Raw genomic sequence first — 26,462 nt, forward strand, 5'->3', positions numbered from 1 at the left:
AAACTTGAACCGAATTTAGAGCAATTCAAAAAGTAATAAGAAGATATTGCTACAAACTAAATAGATTTTAGAGAAGTTGGAAGGGGAATGAGAAGATATCAATAGAAATAGAACCAAATATAGAGCAGTTTGAGGAGTATCAAGAAACTACTGATAAAACTTGAACCAAATTTAGAGCAGTTTAAAAAATAATGAGAAGATATTGCTAGAAACCTAACAGAATGTGGAGAAGTTGTAGGAAAATTGAGAAGATACTTATAGAATTCGAGACGATGTTAGAGCAGTTGGAGAAGAATTAAGATGATATCAATAGAAATAGAACCAAATTTAGAGCAGTTTGAGGAGTGTTAAGAGTGCTCATAATACTTGAACCGAACTTAGAGCAGTTTAAGAAATAATGAGAAGAATAATTAAGAAGTTACTGATTGAATTTGAAATGAATTTAGAGAAGTTGTAGGACAATTGAGAAGATACTAATAGAACTCCAGTCGTTAGTTATAGCAGTTGGGAAAGAAATAAGAAGATATCAATAGAAATAGAATCAAATATAGAGCAGTTTGAGCTGTATTAGTAACTACTTAGAGCAATTCAAACAGTAATGAGTGGATATTGCTAGAAACCGAACTGAATTTAGAGCAACTGGAGAATAATTGAGAAGATACTAATTTAACTTGAACTGAACTTAGAGCAGCTGGAGAATAATTGAGAAGAAATTAATTTAACTTGAACTGAACTTAGAGCAGTTGGAGATTAATTAAGAAGAAACTAATTTAACTTGAACTGAACTTAGGGCAATTGGAGAATAATTGAGAAGAAACTAATTTAACTTAAACTAAACTTAGAGCAAATGAAGAATAATTGAGAAGAAACTAATTTAACTTGAACTGAACTTAGGGCAATTGGAGAATAATTGAGAAGAAACTAATTTAACTTAAACTAAACTTAGAGCAAATGAAGAATAATTGAGAAGAAACTAATTTAACTTGAACTGAACTTAGGGCAATTGGAGAATAATTGAGAAGGAACTAATTTAACTTGAACTGAACTTAGTGCAACTGGAGAATAATTGAGAAGAAACTAATTTAACTTGAACTGAACTTAGAGCAAATGAAGAATAATTGAGAAGAAACTAATTTAACTTGAACTGAACTTAGAGCAACTGGAGAATAATTAAGAAGAAACTAATTTAACTTGAACTGAACTTAGAGCAAATGAAGAATAATTGAGAAGAAACTAATTTAACTTGAAGTGAACTTAGTGCAACTGGAGAATAATTTAGAAGAAACTAATTTAACTTAAACTGAACTTGAGAAGTTGTAGGAGTTAAAGCTAAAACATAATTATCTAAGGATACTGTACTTTGTGTTTTTTTCGGTACGTAATCTTCATATCTGGAAACTACCCTTCATAAAGCAGTTTTGATTTCATCAACCACCTTAAAACGAACGAAACTGTATTTTATATTTATGTCGCTACAATTTTTAGTATTCCCAGTCTATTGAATCGTTACATCGGTCGTGCCAACGTAGTCAATAACGATCAACACAAAGGGATGAACGCGAAGGGATGGAATAAGAGCGAAGACAGGCGAATCGACGTAAAAAGAACTGTTTGCTGAGAGATTGTAGGTGTTGCAGGGTATGCAACTTTGTCGATTGTTTCTCGGTCGGAAGGAATAAATAAAACTGCTCGAGAGTGAATATAGAATCGATGTTGTCCGTGTTTTCACAACAATCTCTTTATTTTATCTACAAATTAAAATATCTCACTGTTTTGCTTCGAATATTATGCTTTTGTTGATTCGTTATCGTAAAATAGAACACAAAAATAACAAAAAAATATCGAATGAAAAGAAAATACAACTTGGATTGATATTTTTTGGGTTGTTTGTTTATCAGTCTTTTAGTTTTTGATGATTGACACTCGCTTCATAAGATCTGAACCCTTTTGTGGTATCAGCTATCAAATAATAGAAAAAGGTAGATAGGGACGACATTTTCTCGAAGTGTGAAAGATTAAAATTATATCTGGAAGCGTATGAAATACAAGACAATGATATCTGGCAGCTAGAACCATCCCACAGTCTGAACTTTCTAAAAGGAGTGAAATTAACAAATAAGCTGTAAATATTCAAGGTCCACACTACCACAGAAAAAAAGAAGAAGAACTGGAACATAAAGAAGAGGAGGAACCAAGTGATGAAGAAATCTTAGAATAGATATACACAAAAGAATATTCATGACGCAGAAATATGGAATAAATAACAAATATCTGAGATATCGAATAATAGATAATCGCTTCTGGATGTGGTCAAGATGATATTCTCGCAGAGAAAACAAATGATGGGATTGTAACAATCAAATTTAGGGTTGAAAAGAGATGTAAATGTAGGTAGAAAGGTATTGAGGAAATTATTATAAAAATAAGTAAAGAATTATGGAGCATAAGAACTAACGAAGAACTGAACAATATAAAAAAAGCCCAAAGAGTAAACTTGTATCAACGGGTCAAAATGAAATTTTGACCACACCTGCATTTCTAGAAATTTACAGAAAACATTTAATATCTGAATGCATTAAAATAGAAAAAACCGGGTGGTTCTATTTGAAAAAATAAAGAAATTTGATATTTACGAAGTTAAAGTTTGAGCACTTTTTATAAACATCCTGTATAAAATGAAAAATTTTTCAATGCAGATTCAAATACGCCTGATTTTGATAAAAGGAAACGAATATAAACCATTTTAATATCTTTAGAAATATCCTCGTAAAAAAATAATTTATAAGGGTCTGCAAAAGTAAAATTTTTTTTTTAAAAAATTGATAACTCAAAAAGTATGCATTTTTCGAAAAAAGTTGTTAGATAAAAGTATACTGAAATTTCTCACAGATTTCAAAAATGTATTAATATACAGGATGTTTTATTTGAAAGTATTTTGCCATATACATTTAGTTTTAACTTGTCGTGGGACATCCTGTATATCTAGTCATTATATTTGGAAGTTTCCATGCATAATTATGAAGATGTCTTTTTCGAAGGTATTGATTACATAGAAATAATATTTGAGAGCTATTTCGTAACACAATGAGAAATAACGTAGAGAAGACTAATTGGATTCGTGATTGCCACAAAGCAAAAACTCTATTACATACCAGAGACATAGATTCAGCCGATTGGCTATTGTACAAAGAGATGTTCATCGACACACATCAACCTTCTCATAGTGCAGTTGACATTAATTGTCATCTGTGGAAATTACGCAGCTCGAATTGAAATGTCATCCGCACAAGTTACATCGAGTATCAGTTTGAGCAAGGAATGCTTTTCATTTTAGAATATTGAGTCCTTTTTTTTGTTTAATCAACATTCCAATTCATATATTGATTTTTCAATTACTTTTGAGCAATTAATAGCAAGTATAAACAAAAAAAAATAGCGTAAATCCGAAAATTCTAGTTGAGTTATTAATAATAATTAATTATTCGTCGTCATCTTCTTTTAATGTCAGCATTTCATCATTGACGACGACATTTTTCAATGAACTGATCGCTAAAACGTTGCGACTTCCCTCACCGTGCCGCAACGTGTGTAACTCGCCTAAACCTATCAGGAAACGGTTTAGTTAATTTGTGAATTGAGTTCTTAGTCTGTTCTTCGAGTTTAATGTTAAAATCATACATAAAGTATGATACTAAACTTATGGTTATATCGATAATTTTCACGATCAATTACAACTGCGTGAGTTATGACACACTTAACTATTCATTGGATAATATACTATAAGAAAACTGCTTGTCAATAAGAAAATTTCAGAGTTATGGGTTTGTTGTGGTGAATAAATTTTTAGTAAGCTAGAAATGCGGTTGGAAATGGAATTAGAAATAAAAATACATTGAAAATGCTACAATGTTGATTTCTATTTTTATATAAAACACTAAATGTTACAATGTACCGTATGAGGTATGGAAGTATCGCTTTTTTTTGGTTTATCCAAGGAAAAATATTCTACGAAATATCCATTTTCACATATAACCACACAAATCACATTCACAAAATCCAGAATAATATTTTTAAAGTATTTTAAACAAAGTTAGGTTTGTTAGGTTCAAGGCTAAAATCTTTTACCATCTGGTACCTCATTTTTCTGGTAAAGACATCAGCATTTCACCAAAGAGGACGAACTGGTTTGGTGTAGTGATGTTCGTGGGTTCATAAAATAATTTTAAATAAAATATGATTAATTTAAATAGGGTTTATTCATTGAATCAACCAAAACTATAGATGATTTTTAGAAATTTTCAAATATTAACTAGATATATATGTTTCAAGTTTCCTAAATTGTCTCAAACGAATTCAAAAGAAGAAGTTTTGACTCACCCCGATAGAAGAAAAATTTTGTTAAATACCCTCCTGAATCAATGAGAGAAAATCAATGGGAAAAATCAAAAGAAAATCATGGGATTTTTTCCTGAAAAGTTGGATGTCTATTACTATATTTTTCCAGCAAAAACTATGTCTTTCAAAAGTTTCCATGGTGTACTTCGAGGGTAATCCAAACCATGTCAAATGCTTGCGGAGGACCCAATAGATTACATCGAAAAATTGCTGGATTAGGAATATAGAAATTGAAAAACTCTGGGTTAGGAATGCTTCAAAATAAGCTATAAAAGAAGATATATACGAGGATGATTAGCTAGTTAATTGATTTTCTAATTTTGAATTTTTTCTACTCGATCTATCTACCGTAAATATGTGGTTTTATTTTTAACTGTAGAATTTTATAAACATTCTCAAAACGAAGAAAAAAACTAATAAAACAAATATTTTGTTTTCTAAATATAAATAATTATATAAAAATATGATAATGATTATTTTTTATAACGAATATTTTAAACATAACGGGAAATTTCACGTTCTTAAAAATCTGGGCAGTATAATAAATAAATTTGAATAAGTTAAAGTAAAATATGCGTTTTATTCGAATAGAAATATTTTTGGATACTCATGCGTCGAAGTTGACTAAACTCGAATAAAAATACAAGGATATCAAATATATTTTTGATTGGAAACCTTTCCGAACTGTAAACGTATTTTCCGTGGAAATATCTTACAGAAATAAATTGAAATTAAAGTTTATCAAGATCAAAAAGACCTTGGAACGTTTTCGTTCACTAATATTGTTTAAATGGACTCTAATGGCATAAATTTAAATCTCCGTCAGAGTTTATCCTTGTTTCCTTGACAGTTTTTAGCTTGAAAGAGAAAAGAGCTCGAAATGACCAAGTACCATTTAATGTTCTGTAACTTCTTAGATCTATTTTATACTGTATAATTATCCATTAACTTTTCTCGTTATTATTCTAAAATTGTTAAGCTCACTTAATAAAACTGCGAAATGGGCAAAAATTAGACAAGAAAAAATTTAAAGGACAGTTTTCATTACAAAATACAGAATGTTTCAGGGAAAAATTTGGTTAGCCTACAACTAATCGATTAAAAACAAAAAAAAACTATAATAAATGTTCGAAAGGGGCACCTTGAACTTTTACACATTTCCGGAATCTACGGAGGAAATTTCTTCGAAGAGTATTCCAAGATTCTGCCTTTTAGCATCACAATGGAAGTTTATTCCATCAATAAAATCATCGTTTGTTTTAACAGGTGTTGCATATAAAAAGATATCCCCCAAAACATGAATCCATTGTATTTAATTCAGGGGAACGTGGTGGCCATACAAATTGACCTCCCCGTCCAATCAATTTCACTTAAAATGGGTGGAAAATCATTTTGGAGATATTCTAAATACAGGTTTTGAAAATATGGACACCAAAATGACATTAACAAATTAAGTTACTTGCAATTTGTGATTGAATATCACCTAGTAGCTTATTTGACAGTAGCCTACTAAATGAAAATTAATTGCTATCTTTAGATTGTACAGGTTGTCCCCGTGGAAGACTTTCTACAAATACATGGATATAATATAGCTTTAGATACATTGACTGAATGTTGAAACACATAAATAGCATCCTAAAACATGCGATTTTTATTTTGATCCTACAATTATTTTTTTAACTTTTATTTTATTAAATTTTGAGTAATTCGCGCTTATTGGCTTAGAATAAATTTTGTTATGGAGGAGATCCATGCATATTGTTGTTTCCAGACCAATAGCTAGATAGTATCGAAAAAATTAATAAAGTTAAAATTACGCTACGATATTTGTTTCTTCTAAATCTCTTACCAACTCAAAACGTCAACGTCTATAACTTTTACCGTCACGCTTTGCGCCAAGGATGATACAAAGTACTTTTAGTACAATTATAACAAAGATACAATCTTTTGTGTGTAAATCAACTGACCCCGGTGCGAATCAATGTGATCTGTTCGTCATTTAGACATCATTATATTAATTTGACTGTAAAAAATCATAAATTTAGCTACTTAAATTCAAGGTTTATTGTTTTCATAGATATTTATGGTACACGATCTTAATGGGGACCCACATCATAGATGATTGTTTCCCTTGGACTCTTCAGTTCCATTAGGGTATTAAATTACGTACTTTATTTGTATTGTTATGAATGTAGTGAACCATCATTGGTTAGCCCGAAGATCTATTACAAGTGTCACTTACCATAATTTCGATGCCAGTATGGTTTAGATTATAAAATTCGTGCCTAAGACCATAAAATTCAATCGAACACAATTTGAATATTAAAAAATAATTTCCATTATTTCGAGTTATATGAATTCCGTACGTTTTCCGTTTTTTTTTCTTGATAAATTCGAGCGTGTGAAAAGGTCCATACTCGTACTTCGGCGGCCATAAATCTTTACGGGTGTTAGAATTGTCACGCCGGCACAACGATAATTTGTGTCTTGGCTCATTGCTCCTTCGAATCGCCGTAATGGAAAACACGTTAAATTAAAAACCGCAAAATTTGTTTCCATGTTATTTATTATATCCCGTAGCGTGTTGCTCGAATGCCAATTAGGCGATATTAAAATTCGTCTTTTCTTTGATTCCTCCAACGGAAACTTCAGCGACAGCCAAAAAAATTGAATAGAAATGAGATGAAAAATAATGGCAATTAGTGTTGACGCCCAAACGTCTCATTCCATTCAAAAATAAGCAGATTTTTTTATTACCAACACATTCTTTAGATTCTCAAAGCTAATTTCTTCATCATCAATTTGTTTTTTATAGATTATATTCTATTAAAAGGATCATTATCTTTGAAATAAGTAAATATTGTGCTTAAAAATTCTTCAACAATAGAAGATTGGTTATTGTTAATAATTCTTTGATACATCAAATAGAAAACTCTCTCTTACTTACTTTACTATGACGGTAAGACCTAGAGATGGTGAAAGTTACTCAAAAAATACCAATTTAGTATGAAATACACAATCTATACAGCATATGTTCCAAATTTGATGACGCCTCATCGTTTAATAGTTATTTAGCAACCACCAATACTAAACGTAGGGTAAGTCCGGAAGAGTTGGCTCCGTTTTTTTTTTAAAATGAGATAGAATCAAAATCAAAACGAATATTTAAACGCAAAATATGTATTACATATAAGAACCAATAAAACATTAGATTATAAACTAGTTTTAAAGAAAAGGCAAACAGGTAATGAAAAAAAAATTTTTCTCTTTAATACTGTCTGGGCCAACTCTCCCACACACTATGGGCTAGTTGGCCCAAGGATATAGGGTGAGTTGACCCAACAGAAATGTGTATTTCTACTTCCTTTTCTTTGATAAGTTTTTACCACAAAGGTCACATAGGTTCAAGTATTTCGAACAACTTTCGTGAAACCATCTCTGGCAGTGTAGACATTGAATCCAATCATCGGCTTTCGTGGTCACATTCTTTTATTCTTTTTTTCATGCAGAGCCTTCCTCTTTGATGTTTTTCTCTGATCTTCTTCTTTCTTCTGTTTAAAAGCAGATCTTTTTTTTTCAATGTGACTTGGGGATGTTAAAACGGCTGCCACTTGCTCTGCCTTCTTTCGTACTTTCTGAATGCTAGCTGATGAGGAGCTGGGCACCGGAAAGAATTTGTTAAGAAGTGTTTCGGGACTGTTTTTATCGGTATTTATCAGCTAAGGTTCAGGTTCTGACTCTAAGGCTGAAGTAGAGGGCATTTTATCGTCTTTTGTTTGAGTGGTATTATTAGATTCAGTAGCGTAAACTAAAAGGTAAAAAATTAGTTTAAAGGTATCTAAATTTACACTAACCTGCAGAAGTATTGGGATCTAATTTTTCATCTTCAGAATCCAAGTAGGCATACTCTGGTATAGCACCAGGATTAAATGGGCAGATTCCTGTAGATTTAAAAGCCGACACAGCGTTATCAACAGTTGTTGCTTTTGACCACGTCTCCGACAGCAATTGACCAAATTGCATACGAGAAAGTTTCCTACCAGGATTTGCTTTTACAAATGTATTGCAAGCTTTATTCCAAAAGGCTTTCAGACTTCTAAAGAAACACCTGTCCAAGGGTTGAAGGAACTGAGTAGTATGACCAGGTAGACAAAACAGAATAACATTATGTTCATCGGCATATTCCAGCATTTCTACCGAATTACAATGACTGGCATCACCATCCAGTAAAAGTAGAATTTTTCCGTCTGGTTTACGTGGAACAAAATGTTCTTTTAACCAGGTAAACATCAAATCCGTATTAATATAAGCGGATTTTTCGTTCATGTAAACCACAGAACCCGGAGACATACCATACTCAAACTCGGTTTTTTTATTTTTGCCCTTAAAAATGCAAGCTGATGGTATGTAAAAACCTTCTGCATTACAACATGAGATTACTGTAATTGTTTCTCCATTTTCTGATGATGTTATTGCGGCAACGTTTTTTGAGCCTTTCTGAGCAATAACATAACCTGGCTTATTATTAAGTTGGAGACCCGTCTCATCCATATTAAATATATGACCAGGCTTGTTTACTAAACCGGCCTCCATTAATGTTGTTTCTAACAGATTAAAGTACGCCTAGACCTTTTCTTTATTCATACCGTTGCATCGAGCTAGTGATACACCCTCAGCTTTCCTAACACTCAAGTCTGGATGTCGTTGTAAAAAACATATGTAACCAGTCATAACCAGCAAGTTTACTGTCTGTATTAAAAGGTTGTTTAATTTTAAGCTGATCTGCCAGGTGAAACGCCATTGCTCTGACATTTTCAAGAGTTGGCGCAAATCCGTGTTTTTGTAGCTTTTGTATATGAAACCTAATTTTTAATTCATTCTGGATGCCAAAGATACAAGGCGGTCCAAGAGTTCTTTTGATAAAGTCATTATTTTTAAGTCGCCTTCTAAGTGTTGGAGGAGGAATGTTGTTGAAAGTGCGGCATGCTTCTCTCAAGCCCATCACACCGTTTTTAACTGCTTCTGCAGCCCGGAGTAGGTCGGCTTCAGTCCATTTTCCCCTTTGCACTGACCCTTTTCTAATATATTTTGTTGGCATGATTCTAAAATCTGCAATAAATTATAAGCACTGTAATAAGTACCTACACACTTCGGGATAGATGGCCCGTGAGCCAACTAACCCGAATGTCCATTGGGCCATCTGTCCCAAATGCATGGGAGTGACGGCCCACTTTATATCTCGCATGTGCTAGGATATAAAGAAACGTTCGTCATCTTAACATAACCTCAAACAATCCCAAACTTAAGATTTGCCATAAATAAGTCCGAAAAAAACTATGTTGGAGTTAACTATTATTCTTAAAACGGACCTTAATTATTTTTAAGGCATGCAAAATAAAATTTTTGTAATAACTTACCCAAAAATTCACTAAATTTATTCAAAAATGGAGCACGGTATGCACGACATGAATATTAGAAGGTGGCTAAAGTAACGCTAAACGTAAAGTTAAAATTTGCGGAAATATTGGAATGGGTCATCTTACACGTTGGACCATCTGTCCCGGACTTACCCTATACACCTGCTCACAAATCCGTTATTGCAATGACCAAAATTAATAAACTAAAGTTTAAATGCATTCTAATCGCCAGATTTAGCTCTCTCGGATTATTTTCCATTCCCAGACTTCAAAAAATGACTCAAAGATTTTCCAACAATGCGGATTTGTATGAAACCGAAAGGAGATTACTTTTTTAAACAAATATATCTTTTTCCAAGTTTTTTTTGGTTCTGGTACCATCCTGGAATTAGCTTCAGTCGAGGAGTTCTTTTATACGTGTCTTCCTATAAACTCCTTCGCTTATTAATTCCTTTACAACTTGTATGGGTTTGGTTGCAGTGCTTTGCTACTCTTTTTTTTTTGTGTAACGATTTTCGAACGTCAAATTTCGATTATTAAAAATTTTAAATCAACGTGGTGCCAGCCGCTCTGTGTCTTCCTTTCCAAATTAAACAGCTGCTTCAAACTTTTGTTTTTAATAATGTAATAACTTATAAGATACCCCTTGTATGTATATTCAAATCTTTTCAAACTTCGATTTTGGAAATTATCTTCTTATTAATGAGTTGATCATTTATTATGATTGTACCTACCAGAAAAATTCTCTAATTTTCATTTATTAGTGGGTTCTTTATCAAATATTTCCTCAACCAGTTTTCTGTTGTTTTCTTGGTCTTAGATATCTTGAGTAATTGTTGGTAGTAATTTTTCTCAGCTGTATTTTAAGATGAATCTTCACCACTTCAAATTTTCTCCCTGAAGATGTCGTATTTTATATAAGTACTTACTATTTATTACTAATGTATAGTTCTTAGATAAAACCCACAGATTCAGTCACGCTTTTTCGACGAATTTCGAATATAAAATGAGGAATATAAAAATACTCTATCTACTTTTCTCTACAGTTTACTAACCTGTCAAAAAAAATGTAAAAATATCTTTATATTGTCATATCTCGTTTCCTACATTCAAATTTAACACAGACACGTTTCAGTTTTATATGGGTATGTATGATATATTCTAGATTCTTTTTATTATAACCTACCTGAGTTTTTCAGATGAATTATCATTTCATGTCTAGTTTCTACCTTTATGCACTTCCACCAACATGTCCCATGCATTAATGCATGAACAAGATTCGTCGAGATCATAAAATATAATATTATGTCACTACACCCTGTATATTTTCATTTATTGTAGTACGATAATAACTAATAGAATCCTGTTAATCGCTTATTATTCGCATATCATATTTTAGAATGTTTAATGTGATCAATTTCATGTTTTTTCCGTATCAGAACAATGAGCAATCCTGAAAAATAATCGCGGAATATTTTTTTTCCTGAGAAACTTATTGTAGTTAAAGAAGAAGCAAAATGCATCTGTTTACTTTTGATTTCTCGTGGTAATTTTGAAATAAGTTACTTAAATAGAAACCACATTATATTTTAATCACTTTTAGTATTAAATAAACCATTTATAAGTGAGTTTTTATGATTTGTGAGTAATCTAAATGTTTTTATGACTTTTCCACACATCAGTAATATAATTTTAAGGCCTTAACAAAGTATTACTGAAAGTGAGTTATATCGAGGTAATGAAAAACGAGACCTCCATCAATATCCCTCAAGAGTTACTACTCAGTTTCTTAACTTTTGAGGAATCCAATAAAGTTTTCCAAATCACAATTTCCATTCATTTATATAATTGATAAATTCAATCGAAAAGCTTTCGGAATTTCAATCGATAATTACGTGATTCAAACAAGACAATGAGATTAATGAAAAATATTAAATCGATGAAATAAAAGATTTGATGCATTGTAAAGGAGAAAAAATGTTTTATTTTTCGGAAATTCGTGATGGAAGTATCTGAAATCGGTCGTCCAAACGGAAATTAGAATTCCAAACGATAATGGGTTACTGAGATAGCCTTTCTGAAGAGTAGTGAAAAGGTTAGTATGAATCGATAAAAGTTAAAGATTTCAAATGGGAAAAATTATTTTCATTTACATTTAACTATAGTAAAAATTCAATATTTTCTTATTGACTAGAAAATATGTACAAAGTAGAATTGTTTATTAAAATTGGAGTAACCAACAAACTAATTTCAGTAATAGAAATAATTTATTTGTTGGTACTAGTTAACAAATACACAATCTTCTTATATATTAAAAAAATTGATGATTTCCATTCCGAGTCCGTTCAGACGTTCTACCCAACCGATTTGCTTAATTTTTTGTTTCAATGAAAGGTATTGATGCACAGATCAGCCATCAACCATCGGATTTTATCTAATTTTCACCATTCTCAAGTTATACTCAAATGCGATTTCCCCCTGTACATTACTTATGGGAATTTTTCACATACACACGTTCTATCCTCAATATCTCAGGTTCTATTCAATACAGAGACTTCGTTTTGGTTTATGAACACTCGCTGAAACACCTTCTTTCTTTTGAGTTTTTGAATATTTAAATCGGTTGAGTTGGAGAGGAGCTAGGCGCGGACATTCAATGTGGAGTTATGGATTTTTGTAGGTTTTTGGCAATTTTTCTACATTCAAAGATCTATATCTCAGGTTCTAATATAGCTACAGAGTTCGTTTTGGTTTAAGAACACTCGCTGAAACACCTTCTTTCTTTTGAGTTTTTGAATATTTAAATCGGTTGAGTTGGAGAGGAGCTAGGCGCGGACATTCAATGTGGAGTTATGGATTTTTGTAGGTTTTTGGCAATTTTTCTACATTCAAAGATCTATATCTCAGGTTCTAATATAGCTACAGACTTCGTTGTGGTTTGAGAACACTCACTGAAATAAATACGTTCTTTCTTTTGAGTTTTTGAACACTTGAATCGGTTGAGTTGGAGAGGAGCTAGGCGCGGACATTCAATGTGGAGTTATGGATTTTTGTAGGTTTTTGGCAATTTTTCTACATTCAAAGATCTATATCTCAGGTTCTAATATAGCTACAGAGTTCGTTTTAATTTAAGAACACTCGATGAAACACCTTCTTTCTTTTGAGTTTTTGAACACTTGAATCGGTTGAGTTGGAGAGGAGCTAGGCGCGGACATTCAATGTGGAGTTATGGATTTTTGTAGGTTTTTGGCAATTTTTCTACATTCAAAGATCTATATCTCAGGTTCTAATATAGCTACAGAGTTCGTACTTTTCTATTATAATGATTTCTGATACTTATTTAATGGATTCGATGCGAGCGAAGCCGCGGGTAAAAGCTAGTGTATTCATAATTTCAAAAATTGTGACCAGCTACAACTTTTATTTATTCCTATTAGCTTCCATACCAATTCTCATGTGTTTTATTTTACGATATTTGCTTTGCATTTAACCACCTTACATCTTGTATACGAGGACCGTTCCATAAGTACCTGGCCTGACCTAGAGATGGCGGTAGTTGCTTGTATTAGAAAGTACACAATCTATAATTTGAAGACGCCATGTTGTTTGGTATTGGTTGGACGGCCATTAATTATGAACGTTTTTAGTCAATTTGTGAAAACGTCTTTTTAATTTATGGTGTACAAATCACCCAATTGCTGTATTACAAATTTGGATTCTTTATTGATTTACAGCGCTGTTTTATCTAAATAATTAATAGGTGGATATGTATACTAATTGGAAAGTTAAAGCTGGTCTTAACTTTTGCATAAACTTCCCTAATAAATTACCAGAGAGCCCAGCTACTACGTTATACGGAATTATTTGAACAAAAACTGTATCAGTAACATGATAATATTCATGAAATTGACAGTTTTTAACTTTATTTTCCATATTTATTTATTTATAGCTTTTCTTTTTGTTTCTATTCCATCGGTGTAAAGGTTAGTGAAAAAATTAGTGACGTACCTTGCATGTATAATGTTTTAAAGATAGTATATAAATTTGTGTTTAAAATGTACCCCATTTCTGGTCTTCAATCGTGTTTTCATCTCCTTAAAAAGCTGCTCGGGATTTAACAATGGCATTTGAAACTTTTGCATAGTAGAACGCAAAATGTTACCATTTGTATAATGAGTTTTGTGGAATGAATGCAAATAACCAGGTCGTGATATTACTTGAAATCTCGGAGCGTCAACGAAGTTTTTTCGGAAAAGGATTAGGTATCTTATTAAGGAAAGTCGTAAGGAACTTCGTAGATGAATTTCATGAATTATTTGTTAACTGTTATATGTTTTTGCTCTTCTAGGACTAATTTCATTAAAAATTAGATTTCGAACGTCATTTTGATGTTAGGGATATTAATTTGGCGAAAAATTTGCTTTTTAACGCAAATATGATTAGATAATCACTTAGTTTTGGATAATTTGATAACATTAATTTTTATGATATTGAGACGTTGAAAATTTGATATTTACATGTGTTGAAGGGTAAAATTTGAATATTAGGATGGAAGTATATGTAATATTGATATTCCTAGGTTTTATCTAATGGATATTTGCGTTTTCTGAAATGAATTTGGATTTAATAACCTCAATTCGTCCAAAAATTGAACGTTGACTTCTGAAATATATAATAATCATAAATAAGCATTCTTGGGTTTACTACGTCAAATATTGGCTCCAATAATTTTTATTTAAAACACTCTCGTCTTTATTGTGTCAAATTTTATCAAAAATTGGGTGAAGAGACATTAATTTGGTCAGAAATTGTTTTTTATTGAGGTTAATTCTATCAAAATTGGGATTTTCCGAAAACAGTTTCATTGAAATTCTTTTACCAAATTTAGTCGTGAAGAATTGGTATTTCTAAGTTTGATTTAGTGGTTATTCGCATTTTCTCAATTGAATTTGGATTTAATAACGTCAATTCGTTCAAAAATTGACTGAAATAATTACAATTTGGTTTAAAATTTCTCTCTGTTTGTTAAGTGAAAAATAGGCTAATATTGGCCTATATCGCCTTTTCTCAAGATGATTCAACGAAACTATGAATTTTGAAATATATAATAATCATAAATAGGCATTTATAGAGGTTTACTCGGTCAAACATTGACTCTAAAAATTTTTATTTGAGACCCTCTTGTCTATTTTGCATCGAATTTCATCAAAAATTGAATTTCGAGACATTAATTGGGTCAGAAATTATTTTTTATTGAGGTTAATTCCATCAAAATTGGGATTTTTCGAAAATGTTTTCATGAAAATAGTTTTTCTAAATTAAGTTGTGAAAAATTGGCGTTTCTAAGTTTTATCTAGTGGATATTTGCTTTTTCTCAATTGAATTTGGTTTTAATAACGTCAATTCGTTCAAAAATCCACTATAATAATCACAATTTGGTTTAAAATTTCTCTCTGTTTAGTTAAGTGAAAAATAGGCTAATATTGGCCAATATCGCCTTTTCTCAAGATGATTCAACGAAACTATGAATTTTGAAATATATAATAATCATAAATAGGCATTTATAGGGGTTTACTCGGTCAAACATTGACTCTAAAAATTTTTATTTGAGACCCTCTTGTCTATTTTGCATCGAATTTTATCAAAAATTGGATTTCGAGAAATTAATTGGGCCAGAAATTATTTTTTATTGAGGTTAATTCCATCAAAATTGGGATTTTTCAAAAACGGTTTCATGGAAATGGTTTTTCTAAATTAAATTGTGAAAAATTGGCATTTCTAAGTTTTATCTAGTGGATATTTGCTTTTTCTCAATTGAATTTGGATTTAATAACGCCAATTCGTTCAAAAATTGACTGAAATAATTACAATTTGGTTAGGTTTGGTTTGGTTTAAAATTTCTCTCTATTTGTTAAGTGAAAAATAGGCTAATATTGGCCTATATCGCCTTTTCTCAAAATGATTCAACGAAACTATGAATTTTGAAATATATAATAATCATAAATAGGCATTTATAGAGGTTTACTCGGTCAAACATTGACTCTAAAAATTTTTATTTGAGACCCTCTTGTCTATTTTGCATCGAATTTCATCAAAAATTGGATTTCGAGACATTAATTGGGTCAGAAATTATTTTTTATTGAGGTTAATTCCATCAAAATTGGGATTTTTCGAAAACGTTTTCATGAAAATAGTTTTTCTAAATTAAGTTGTGAAAAATTGGCATTTCTAAGTTTTATCTAGTGGATATTTGCTTTTTCTCAATTGAATTTGGATTTAATAACGCCAATTCGTTCAAAAATTGACGGAAATAATTACAATTTGGTTTAAAATTTCTTCTCTCAGTTTAAATAAGTCAAATATATGCTCATATTGACAAATTGTTTTTACTGAAGATGATTCAACGAAACGTTGAGTTTTGAAATATATAATAATCATAAATAGGCATTTCTGGGTAGAACTTTGACTCTAAAATTTTTATTTGAGATCGTCTTGACTTTTTTGTATCGAATTCTATCAAAAATTGGATTTCGAGAAATTAATTGTGTCAGAAATTATTTTTTATTGAGGTTAATTCCATCAAAATTGGGATTTTTCGAAAACGGTTTCATGGAAATGGTTTTTCTAAATTAAATTGTGAAAAATTGGCATTTCTAAGTTTTATCTAGTGGATATTTGCTTTTTCTCAATTGAATTTGGATTTAATAACGCCAATTCGTTCAAAAATTTACTGAAATAATTACAATTTGGTTAGGTTTGGTTTGGTTTAAAATTTCTCTCTGTTTAGTTAAGTGAAAAATAGACTAATATTGGCCAATATCGCCTTTTCTCAAGATGATTCAACGAAACTATGAATTTTGAAATATATAATAATCATAAATAGGCATTTATAGGGGTTTACTCGGTCAAACATTGACTCTAAAAATTTTTATTTGAGACCCTCTTGTCTATTTTGCATCGAATTTTACCAAAAATTGGATTTCGAGACATTAATTTGGTCAGAAATTGTTTTTTTATTGAGGTTAATTCCATCAAAATTGGGATTTTTCAAAAAAAAAAGGTTTTATTGAAATAGTTTGTGAAAAATTGACTTTATCGAGCTTAATTTGTTCAGCTATGACTACCCTAAAATAATTTCAGAAAATACTATTAAAAATTGTCTTTTTGTACTTAATTTGGTGTAATATTTGCTTTTACATATTAAACAATTAATGTGTTGTTTCTTACGTTTCGCAAGGGAAAATATCATCCGAAAGTTTCTTTTATTGTAGTAGCTTTTTCAAAAATCTATCCATGCTTCCTATTCGTAAGGTTTAGTTCATTTCCTATTCCAAGATTTGAAAAAATAGCTCGTGGCTGGAAAATTTTGGAAAATACCATAAAAAATTGTCTTTTTGTACTCAATTTGGTGTAATATTTGCTTTTACATATCAATTTAGAAAATATTTGTTTTATCTGGATCGGAAAAAAGGCATTTACACACGAAATGGATACAATATTTTTTCTACCAGCGAAAATTATATTTAATTTAAGTTTAATGGTAATTTTCTTCAAATAACAGACGAATTCAATTAGTAACAAAATTTTTCAAGATGAGTATGCGAAGTTTTGTGCTTAAAATGTTTCAAAACTTGTTCCTATCATTTTTTTTTAAATAATATATATAATATAATAACAGAATAAGAAAAAATATGTTTCATAGAAACACAAAATGGAAGCACTTATCGGAAATATCCTGTTATACTGCAGAAACTCGTTTTATTGTTGTTGAGATATTCAAGATGAAACTTTCCATAATGATAACACAACAAAAAAAGTTTTTTCAGTTTTTCGTTCATATTTTTTGAGCTGTACCATAACGACTGACATATTTTCCAGGAAAGAGCAATAGATGGGAAAAGTTTAAAATCAAATTAAATTCCAACTTTTCGAGTCGTGTTTTATATTTAGTTTCAAGATTCCTCAAGGCAACAATAAATTTTTTTAAATCGATTCTGTACTTTCAATCGAAATCACCAAGGACATCTCTGGTAGAACTAATTGCCTTTCTAATCGTATTTAGACAGAAAAATTATCGTGATATGAGTAGATCTTTTCATTCTACTAATTGCCTTTTAAATGTTTAAAAAGCACTTCTACTTAATGCTTAATTCACAAATTCTCGTTTCGTTTTAAAACCAATTCCATTTTGAACTGATTGGATAATCTATATTCGAATGGATCCGTATTCACTGAATATTTTTCTTACTTTCGTTTCTTATCGTCGTATTAGATTATTTCTATATTCAAAATTCAACGTTTTAAGTTTAAAAAAAATATTTATATATTCTGCGTACTATTAATAGTTTCTTTAACTTGTTGACTTCTTCATATTTTTATGACCAGTTGGATTTTGTTTCCTAATTTGATCTTAGATCTTTTATCGAAAAGCCACTGCATTTGTTTGATCTCGGTTTTTTTGACTGTATATGTTCGTTTGGAGTTCAGAATTAGACCTAAGTACATGATTTTAATAGCTAGCTGGTGAACCATTCTTCCAGGATGTTGAGGAATTTATCTGTGGCTACTTGAGGATTACTGTTGCTTTGCTACGAACGTAGCAAAGGATTTATTGTCTATTTTTTGAATGTCTGCCGTGAATAATCAGTTAGGGAACGAGCCTTAGACCCTGTGGCATGCCTGATATGATCTGCCATCATATTTTTGGATTAAATAGTAATTTGTGGGTACCAGACACGATTCTAAGACATGAACAATTTTTTCTTCATGAACTTTGTTTCCTTTGAAAATCTACTTGGATTATACAAACTCAAGTTCTCGGATGTAATTTTATATTTGGAATAGTTCGGGTTTTCGAACTCATTTAAAAATTTTCCGATAAACCCGACGCGGTTCCTGAAACTTGGCGCAGCGATATTTGTTTGGAATATTAGCTTTGTTTTCAAACAAACTTAAAGAACGTATAATACCTGCACATATGAACTCTAAAAGAAACTTCTAAGAAAACTTTATATTACAGAGATTAAAATAAATTTGAAAATACCAAGTTTGGTATATAATACTCACATTCAATTTCAATTGGCATATCTATGAAAGTTTTCCGAATAAAAAAATTATTATTATGAATATGTTGAAAGTTTCATTAAGAATTCTGTTGATAACCACGAATTGGTGTGAAGAAAAATGATGATTATGTATAAATCAACTTTCAAACCATCAATGTTGTTTCTTACATTTTGCAAGCAAAAATATCATCCTTCAAATTTTATTTTATTGTAGTAGTTTTTTCAAAAATGTATCCATGTTTTCTATTCGTGACATTTAGATCATTTCCTGTACCCAGATTTGAAAAAATATCTTGTAGTTAAAGATTTTCCAAGAACAAATGGGTAATATCGACAATTAATTACCTTTATGTAGCTGGAAATTAAATTTTCAACACTAGAAACCTTTGTTTTGTATAAATTTAACTAAATCAACTTTTACGTTCATAACGAAGAAAAGTCATTGTTTTTCTCGGTATTACGTCCAACTATTACGAAATAGCCTCTAGGAACCGGTCAATAATCAGCTATTTTCCAAGATAAGTACATGTCTTTCAGTTTTTCCCGTCATTGCAAGCGACCCTTCAATATCTTGATGCTGAAATAGATTTTCATCAATGCCGTAAAATTCAATCGAGTGTTAAAGGAAAAACTCATCGGCCGTCCTCTCAATTTCGGAAAGAGACTATTTCAACTCAAACTACCCGAACATCCATATCCAATAAGTAAGTTTTCCGAAAAAAATAAATACCTATAAAACTACGAGGTGACTTAAAAACACCGTATAACAATCGACTAAGAAATAATCATTTCAACTGAATTGAATTTTAAATTATTAATAGAAAAATCAGGAAAACCTATTTTAAAGACTCGGGATGTTCAAGTGGCACTAAATTCAAATCGAAATAATGCATATTAAGTGAAGAAAATGAAATAATAATCGTAAAAAATCATTACTAATAAGTTAAAGTTTATGGCAACTAAATTCTAATTGAATAGGAACAAAGACCGTTCAATAGTCATTAATTACCAAACAATGCAATTCACCTCACCAGAAATTAGATTCAGTATCATCATGTTGTGATAAGGATATTGTGTGTTGCCATAATTATATTTAGACTCACAGGAATTTCGTGAATTCGAGTTTAATTATCTAACAACGTAATTATTATAACAAAGCTCAACTTATAAATCAATAATTAGTATACAGAACGTCAATTTTCTTAATCTAATTATCAATAGTATGATTTGTAGATCTTTTCTATTAACTTATTTGGCAACATTGCTTATACCTAAAAATGATATAGTCCAGTGAATAATGGTAAAAATAAGGTATCGCCTCAGAATTCCAACAAGACGCATGGATTTGAGTGAATTTTTTGAATAATTTTTATTTACCCTAAACTAATATGTGCAAATTATTGTGAGGGGTGAAAACTACACCTTATTGTTAAACTTTGAGGATCTACAAAGTTGAAAAATTTGTAGGATTAAAATAAAGATCGCATGATGTTTTAGGATATTATTTATGTTTTTCAACAATCAAGTTATAGTACTTGATCTTATTTAATTTATATTTAAAGTATTTTATTTTATAGTATTCAACTGAAATGTTTATTTATCACCCTTAAAAATAATCCCTTATAGAGAAAAAAAAATTGTGTGTGTCAGCTCCGACGCACGACTGGAGTTTACTCTTTAAGTTCGATAGTCTAACCAGACGCAAAAAGAGTTTATTTAACTTAAAGAAGATTGATAATGTATAAAAGGGTAAATATGTTAATTAATGAAAATAATATACATATATAAATATATATTTATTCAATTTATTCATTTCATATACATTTATTATAACTAATCGACGAAATATTTTACATTAAACTTTTTACAATAGTCAATAATCTCGATAAATCATATTGGGTTGATTATCTAATTTTATGTGTTGTTTTCAAATATATATTTATACGAACTACATCGATAATTATTAAAATATTTAATAAATACAAATTGCACACGCTCATACATATAATACATGAATTATAATGTACCTTGCAACCACGTGTTTGTTAGATGTTCCGGCAATATCATCTACACCTCTTTCTGCCATAGTTATTTGAAAATACTTTCAGTTCACTTTAGCGGAACACAATGATAAAAATTAAAACTTCACAATGACAGCAATATAAGTATGTTGACACTGACAAATTAGAAAGTTGCGCATCATAGGGTGCGCACCAAAAACGTAACGAGGTCATTCATCGATAGATTTTACTCCTCACATTTTTCTCATACCGGACCCCTTATATGTGCAAATCGATTCTTAAGAAGTAAACTCCAAAAGTTGAAAAAAAAATTAATATCATGAATGTTTTATAGAATTAAAAGTATTTCTGATGTTAAATTGATTTGTAAATGATTATTTTGCATATTCTAATCTATAAACTACCCCTCATGTAGAAAAAAAATTAAAATCCTCAAAAATTGTAAAAATTGCGGTTTGAAAATAATAATTTGATATAATTAAAGTATTCAATATATGGTATTTTGTGATACATGTCAAATAATAAAAGTTAATGTACAAAATAATCATCACTATCTGTATCTTCGTCTTCGTTCGTTTCTTCATCAGTTATTTTGGTTTTATCACGATTAATTCTCAATTTAATAATTATATATCTAAATCTAAATATATCTTTCATATTTTTAACAAAAGATAGTTTTTTCAAAAAATTAAAAAATGCTTTCTCCATTGTAACCATTATTTTTTTCAAATATAAAGTTCTCCAAACCATTTTAAACCCTTTATTCTATTATTTGTATTCAATTGAACTGATTTGCAAATTTATTTCGATTAGGGTGGAAATATCAAGGGTAGAAATGGCGGTTTCAACTTTAAATGAAAAGATTCTAACTTATTTTCGTTATAACTCCCTTATTTAATATATTACAGAGTCTTATAAAGTCTCATTTGATTGGTTTTTCAAAGTTCTTTAAGAAAGTTTGAATACATTTTTTTCGTAAAATTTCCACGAATTCAATTTTCAATTTTTCAAAATCTGCGGTTCACTAAATAACAACAATCTTCAATAAATCATAAATATAATCAAAAACAAAAACGTTTTCGATCAAAAATAGTTTTTGAATTACTTGGAAACCAAAATATGCTTTTTTTCTAACAGAAATTCAAAAACGATTAAGTTGAAAAGTATCGATTTTTCATAAAAAATAATTTGTACTTATAATGCTTCTTTTATTGATTTTCCCAGTTTACTTTATTAAGAAAAATCAGCACCTCCTAGTTGGGGTGTAATTTACCTCCATAATAAAAGCACATATTGGTATAGGTTAAACTTTCTGAGGTATTTACTATCTACTGTTAAAATTTCAAGTAAATCGATGCGTCTTGATGGAAATCTGAGATAAAAACGATTATTCGCTGGACTAATATGTAGATTATAGTCCTTAAAACATACAGTAATCCTCCTAGTCAAATCTAACGTCAATCAGTGTAAGTTTTTTGCTTTTCTGAACTCAATTTTTGAAAAATAAATTCGAAATATATAAATCCAACTTGTACCTGTTAACACCTTCCTTTGTTGCGTCCAAATATATTCCAATATTTCAAGGAGGAATTTAATTTCAGTTAATACCCTCGCTAAAATATATCTTTCATGTGTATGCTCATTCACCATAGTCTACAAAACTAATGACTCACATAACAGTAAAGTGTTAAGTGATATTTCCTTGTGAATCTAGGACGAGCACAGGAGCAGTTCATCTAGAAGGTCTAGGCGTTTTCTCACATCCCATTTTCTTTCTTAATAATGTTTCTCTAAAGTTCTGTTGCCAAACGTCACTTCTAACTACAGTAGCGGATTCTACAGATTAAAAATGAAAAATACTTCTTTCTTTTCTCGTACTACAATTACTCCTTAAATAATTATTCTTTCTTTGTACGTTTTGACAACAAAGTTATCGTCAACGCTCTCTGAAGACGATTATTTGGTGAACGAAACTGTGTATTCATGTAGTAGTGATTCTTGAGTCTTTTGGGTTCGGAAATAGAGCTGGAGATGCACTAATCACAAGATGGAACCTCTTTAAAATACAAAATTTCGAAATTTTACTCAGCAAGTGATTTTAGATTGATTATTGTACAATCATCAGCCTGTACCTGCGATAATAAGTCTTGTGTTGGTATATTATAATCAGTTGTATCGGAAAGGAAGATTTGCCGACTTTAAAGCGCGCTAGAGATATCAATTTTAGACAAAATGAGAAAATAAAAAAACTAAATTGTGAATCTGAATATACTCTAAAAGTTTTATTATTAACAATTTTTCGATATCTATCATCATTTTCTATATATTTGAACTTTTAGATCGATATGGTGAAAGCTATGTCATTAATTAATTTTTCGAGATTGTGGTAAATTTAAATAGGAAATCGATAATTTGAAATTAAGCGTCTCTAGAACCCTTCCGTACGTCTTAATCGTTTATTTTCTAATATATACAAGTATAATGACGGGATTCATATACGAGGATTGTATAAAAACTTTCCGACCTAACAAATAAACAAAATAGTGGATGACTACCACCGCCATTACTTTTCCAACTAACGAAACTATTTTTATTTTTGCAAAGTAGGTTCCCTATGTACAACCCATTGTATTTATATTTCATTTATAATTCGGTACCGAAAATCATGATACAGAATGAAGTAATACGTCATTCAATAAGTCGTGTGTTTGACAGACAGATGGCGCTGTCAACGTCAAATCCATATGACGTTTATGAAGTACCAACTTTTAAAAAACTATGTGTAAAATTTCATGACATGTCGGTTGGTCAGAGAGAAATTTCAAGCATTTAAGTGAAGCTACTTTCATTATTTTCAAAACAATGGATTCTAAACAATTCCGTTTGTCGATTTATCATTGCTTTTTGATAAAAAAAATACTGTAAAAGCTCAGCGATGGATTCAAAAGTGTTATCCCATCGAAAATAACCTGAATTTAAACGTGGTCGTACAGAAATCGATTATGGTGAACGTTCTGGTGATCAAATTGAGGTGATTACTACGGAAAACATCAAAAATTGATTACATAAATTGAAATTGTGGGAGATATCTGACACCGTAAAGTATCAGAAGGTGGAATGCATCAATATTTAACCATGAGAAATCTTTTTTCAAAATGGTTACCGCGTTTACTAACAGACGATCAAAAATAACAACGTTTGATGACTCTGAGCAACGTTTGGCCCTGTTTACATGTAATAAATCAGATTTTTTGCATCAATAAGTGACTATGGATGAAACATGGATACTTCACTTCACTTGGAAATCAAAACAATCATCATCTGAGTGGACTGCAGCCGGTGAATCACGTCCAAAGACATAACAGTCAGCTGGGAAGTTTATGGCTTCAGTATTTTGGGATACGCATGGAATATTGACCATTAACTATCTCCAAAAAGGGGTAATTAATAGTGAATATTATATAAAGTTGTTGGATCGTTTGAATATAAAAAAACCAAGGAATAAACGTCCTTATATATCGAAAAAAAAACACTTTCTAATGTATATCTAGTATCTTTAAAATATATTTGAAAATATGGAATCCGTTTCGTAGAATCCACTTCAATTATTAATATTTATTCTAGCTTAAATAATACGAACAAAATGACGTGTTCAAATTCTGTATTTTCTCAGAAACTAGTACTCGAAAGCACTGTTTACAGTCCACTGCTTTCATGAAAATGTTACCATATTTCGCTATTCTATCTTTAATGAGCTACTCCACTTTCAGAAAGTCGTAAAGTTTTCCCTTCGTTTAAAAACATAAATGAACTCCTCATTAATCTCGATTAATGAAAAAATTGTGGATAAAGCAACTTATAAATGAGTCTCGATGAGTTCATTTAAACCCAAAGTATCGATTTTAATAATTATAAACAGAAACTTTCGATCGAAAATTATTCTCAGGTTCAATTTCTACATTATTGGTTAATAGTGTTCAATATAGAGGAGTTTATATATTTTCCAATAAAAAGAACGACTCAGACAGTTAGATTCAACTCGAAGTAAAACCTAAAGACATAAAGTAGTAATTGGTAATGTTTTAGATGCAAATAAGATCGAAATATAATACACGAAATGAGCAGAAATGCCATCCAATTGAATTAAAAGTCTGGATAATTTTAGAAGTTTTGTGTAATAAGAAATTATCTTAAACGCAGCTATCAGTGCGGAATTCCATTTGAAAAAACTTTTTTTCTAATGAAAAAATTGTATTTAATTTGTTATGAATTGATAATAACGGATTTGTTTATTGTTAAACTGATATAGATACAAAAAAGCTTTCGACAGCTTGAAAAGAAACAAACTATCAAAAGACATGTCAAAATGACAGGTCCCTAGGGTGACGAACTATCAACAACTACTGACAGGTATAATTAGTACTAAAGACGTCCAAATATTGGCTTAAGCAAAAGAAACATCCTTGAAGATTGAGCAGGAAACTAGTAAAAAGATACAGAATAAAATGGAGGAAAAACTAAGTTTAAGAAGTAGGAAAGAAATCAAAATGAACGAGGAGAGAAAATCTGAATGAATGTAACTGAAACTGATGAAGAAAATCTTAACCAAATAGGATTCCTGGAATATAAGAAACCACTGAAAAATAATAGCGAAGTTGAAAAAATAACAGAATGGAATTCTTTAGGAAACTGGTTCAGAAAAAGACTAAAAAACCAAGGAGAAGTCAAGTAAGAACAGTTTGGTAGCTTTATTCATCTATGTGGGAATTATTTCTTGAGAAAATATTCTTTCTTTGTACGTTTTGACAACCAAGTTTTAGTCAACGCTCTCTGAAGACGATTATTTGGTGAACGAAACTGTGTATTCATGTAGCAGTGATTATGAAACTTTTGGGCTCGAAAAATGAGTTGGAGATGCACTAATCACGAGCTGGAACCTCTTCCAAATAAACTCATTTGGTGCGAATGTAAAGAAAGATTAGAAAACCAAGGAGAAGTCAAGTAAGAAATGATTTGATCAAAGGACAGGATTGATCATATTTCACTACAGTTTGGTAGCTTTATTTATCTATGTGGGACAGTTGAGTGGTTCTAAGAATTAAAACCAAAAATTCTCCTTTTTTTCATCGTTCTACAATTATTTCTTGAGAAACTATTCTTTCTTTGTACGTTTTGACAACCAAGTTATCGTCAACGCTCTCTGAAGACGATTATTTGGTGAACGAAACTGTGTATTCATGTAGCAGTGATTATGAAACTTTTGGGCTCGAAAAATGAGTTGGAGATGCACTAATCACGAGGTGGAACCTCTTGCAAATAAACTCATTTGGTGCGAATGTAAAGAAAGATTAGAAATCCAAGGAGAAGTCAAGTAAGAAATGATTTGATCAAAGGACAGGATTGATCATATTTCACTACAGTTTGGTAGCTTTATTTATCTATGTGGGACAGTTAAGTGGTTCTAAGAATTAAAACCAAAAATTCTCCTTTTTTTCATCGTTCTACAATTATTTCTTGAGAAACTATTCTTTCTTTGTACGTTTTGACAACCAAGTTATCGTCAA

The 26,462-nt window shown here is 30.5% G+C and overlaps 2 protein-coding genes across 6 annotated transcripts in view; one reads left to right on the top strand and one right to left on the bottom strand.

Annotated features, from left to right (window-relative positions):
- LOC130447468 (Ig-like and fibronectin type-III domain-containing protein 2) overlaps window positions 1-26,462 on the top strand; it is a 206,141-nt gene that overhangs the window by 86,571 nt on the left and 93,108 nt on the right. The window lies entirely within an intron of this gene.
- Window positions 8,115-8,946, bottom strand: LOC130447870 (uncharacterized). Its single transcript, XM_056784908.1, has 2 exons — window positions 8,250-8,946; window positions 8,115-8,203 (listed from the first exon to the last, which is right to left on the bottom strand). The coding sequence occupies exons 1-2, from the start codon at window positions 8,944-8,946 to the stop codon at window positions 8,115-8,117; spliced, it is 786 nt and encodes a 261-aa protein (XP_056640886.1).

Source organism: Diorhabda sublineata, chromosome 8 (assembly GCF_026230105.1).
Source record: "Diorhabda sublineata isolate icDioSubl1.1 chromosome 8, icDioSubl1.1, whole genome shotgun sequence".
In the NCBI taxonomy this organism is placed as follows: domain Eukaryota; kingdom Metazoa; phylum Arthropoda; class Insecta; order Coleoptera; family Chrysomelidae; genus Diorhabda; species Diorhabda sublineata.

Coding starts and splice junctions, on each gene's coding strand:
- LOC130447870 (XM_056784908.1), bottom strand. CDS start 8,946: ATGGATGAGACGGGTCTCCAACTTAATAATAAGCCAGGTTATGTTATT. Junction 8,204..8,249: donor AGATCCCAATACTTCTGCAG/GTTAGTGTAAAT, acceptor TTTACCTTTTAG/TTTACGCTACTGAATCTAAT.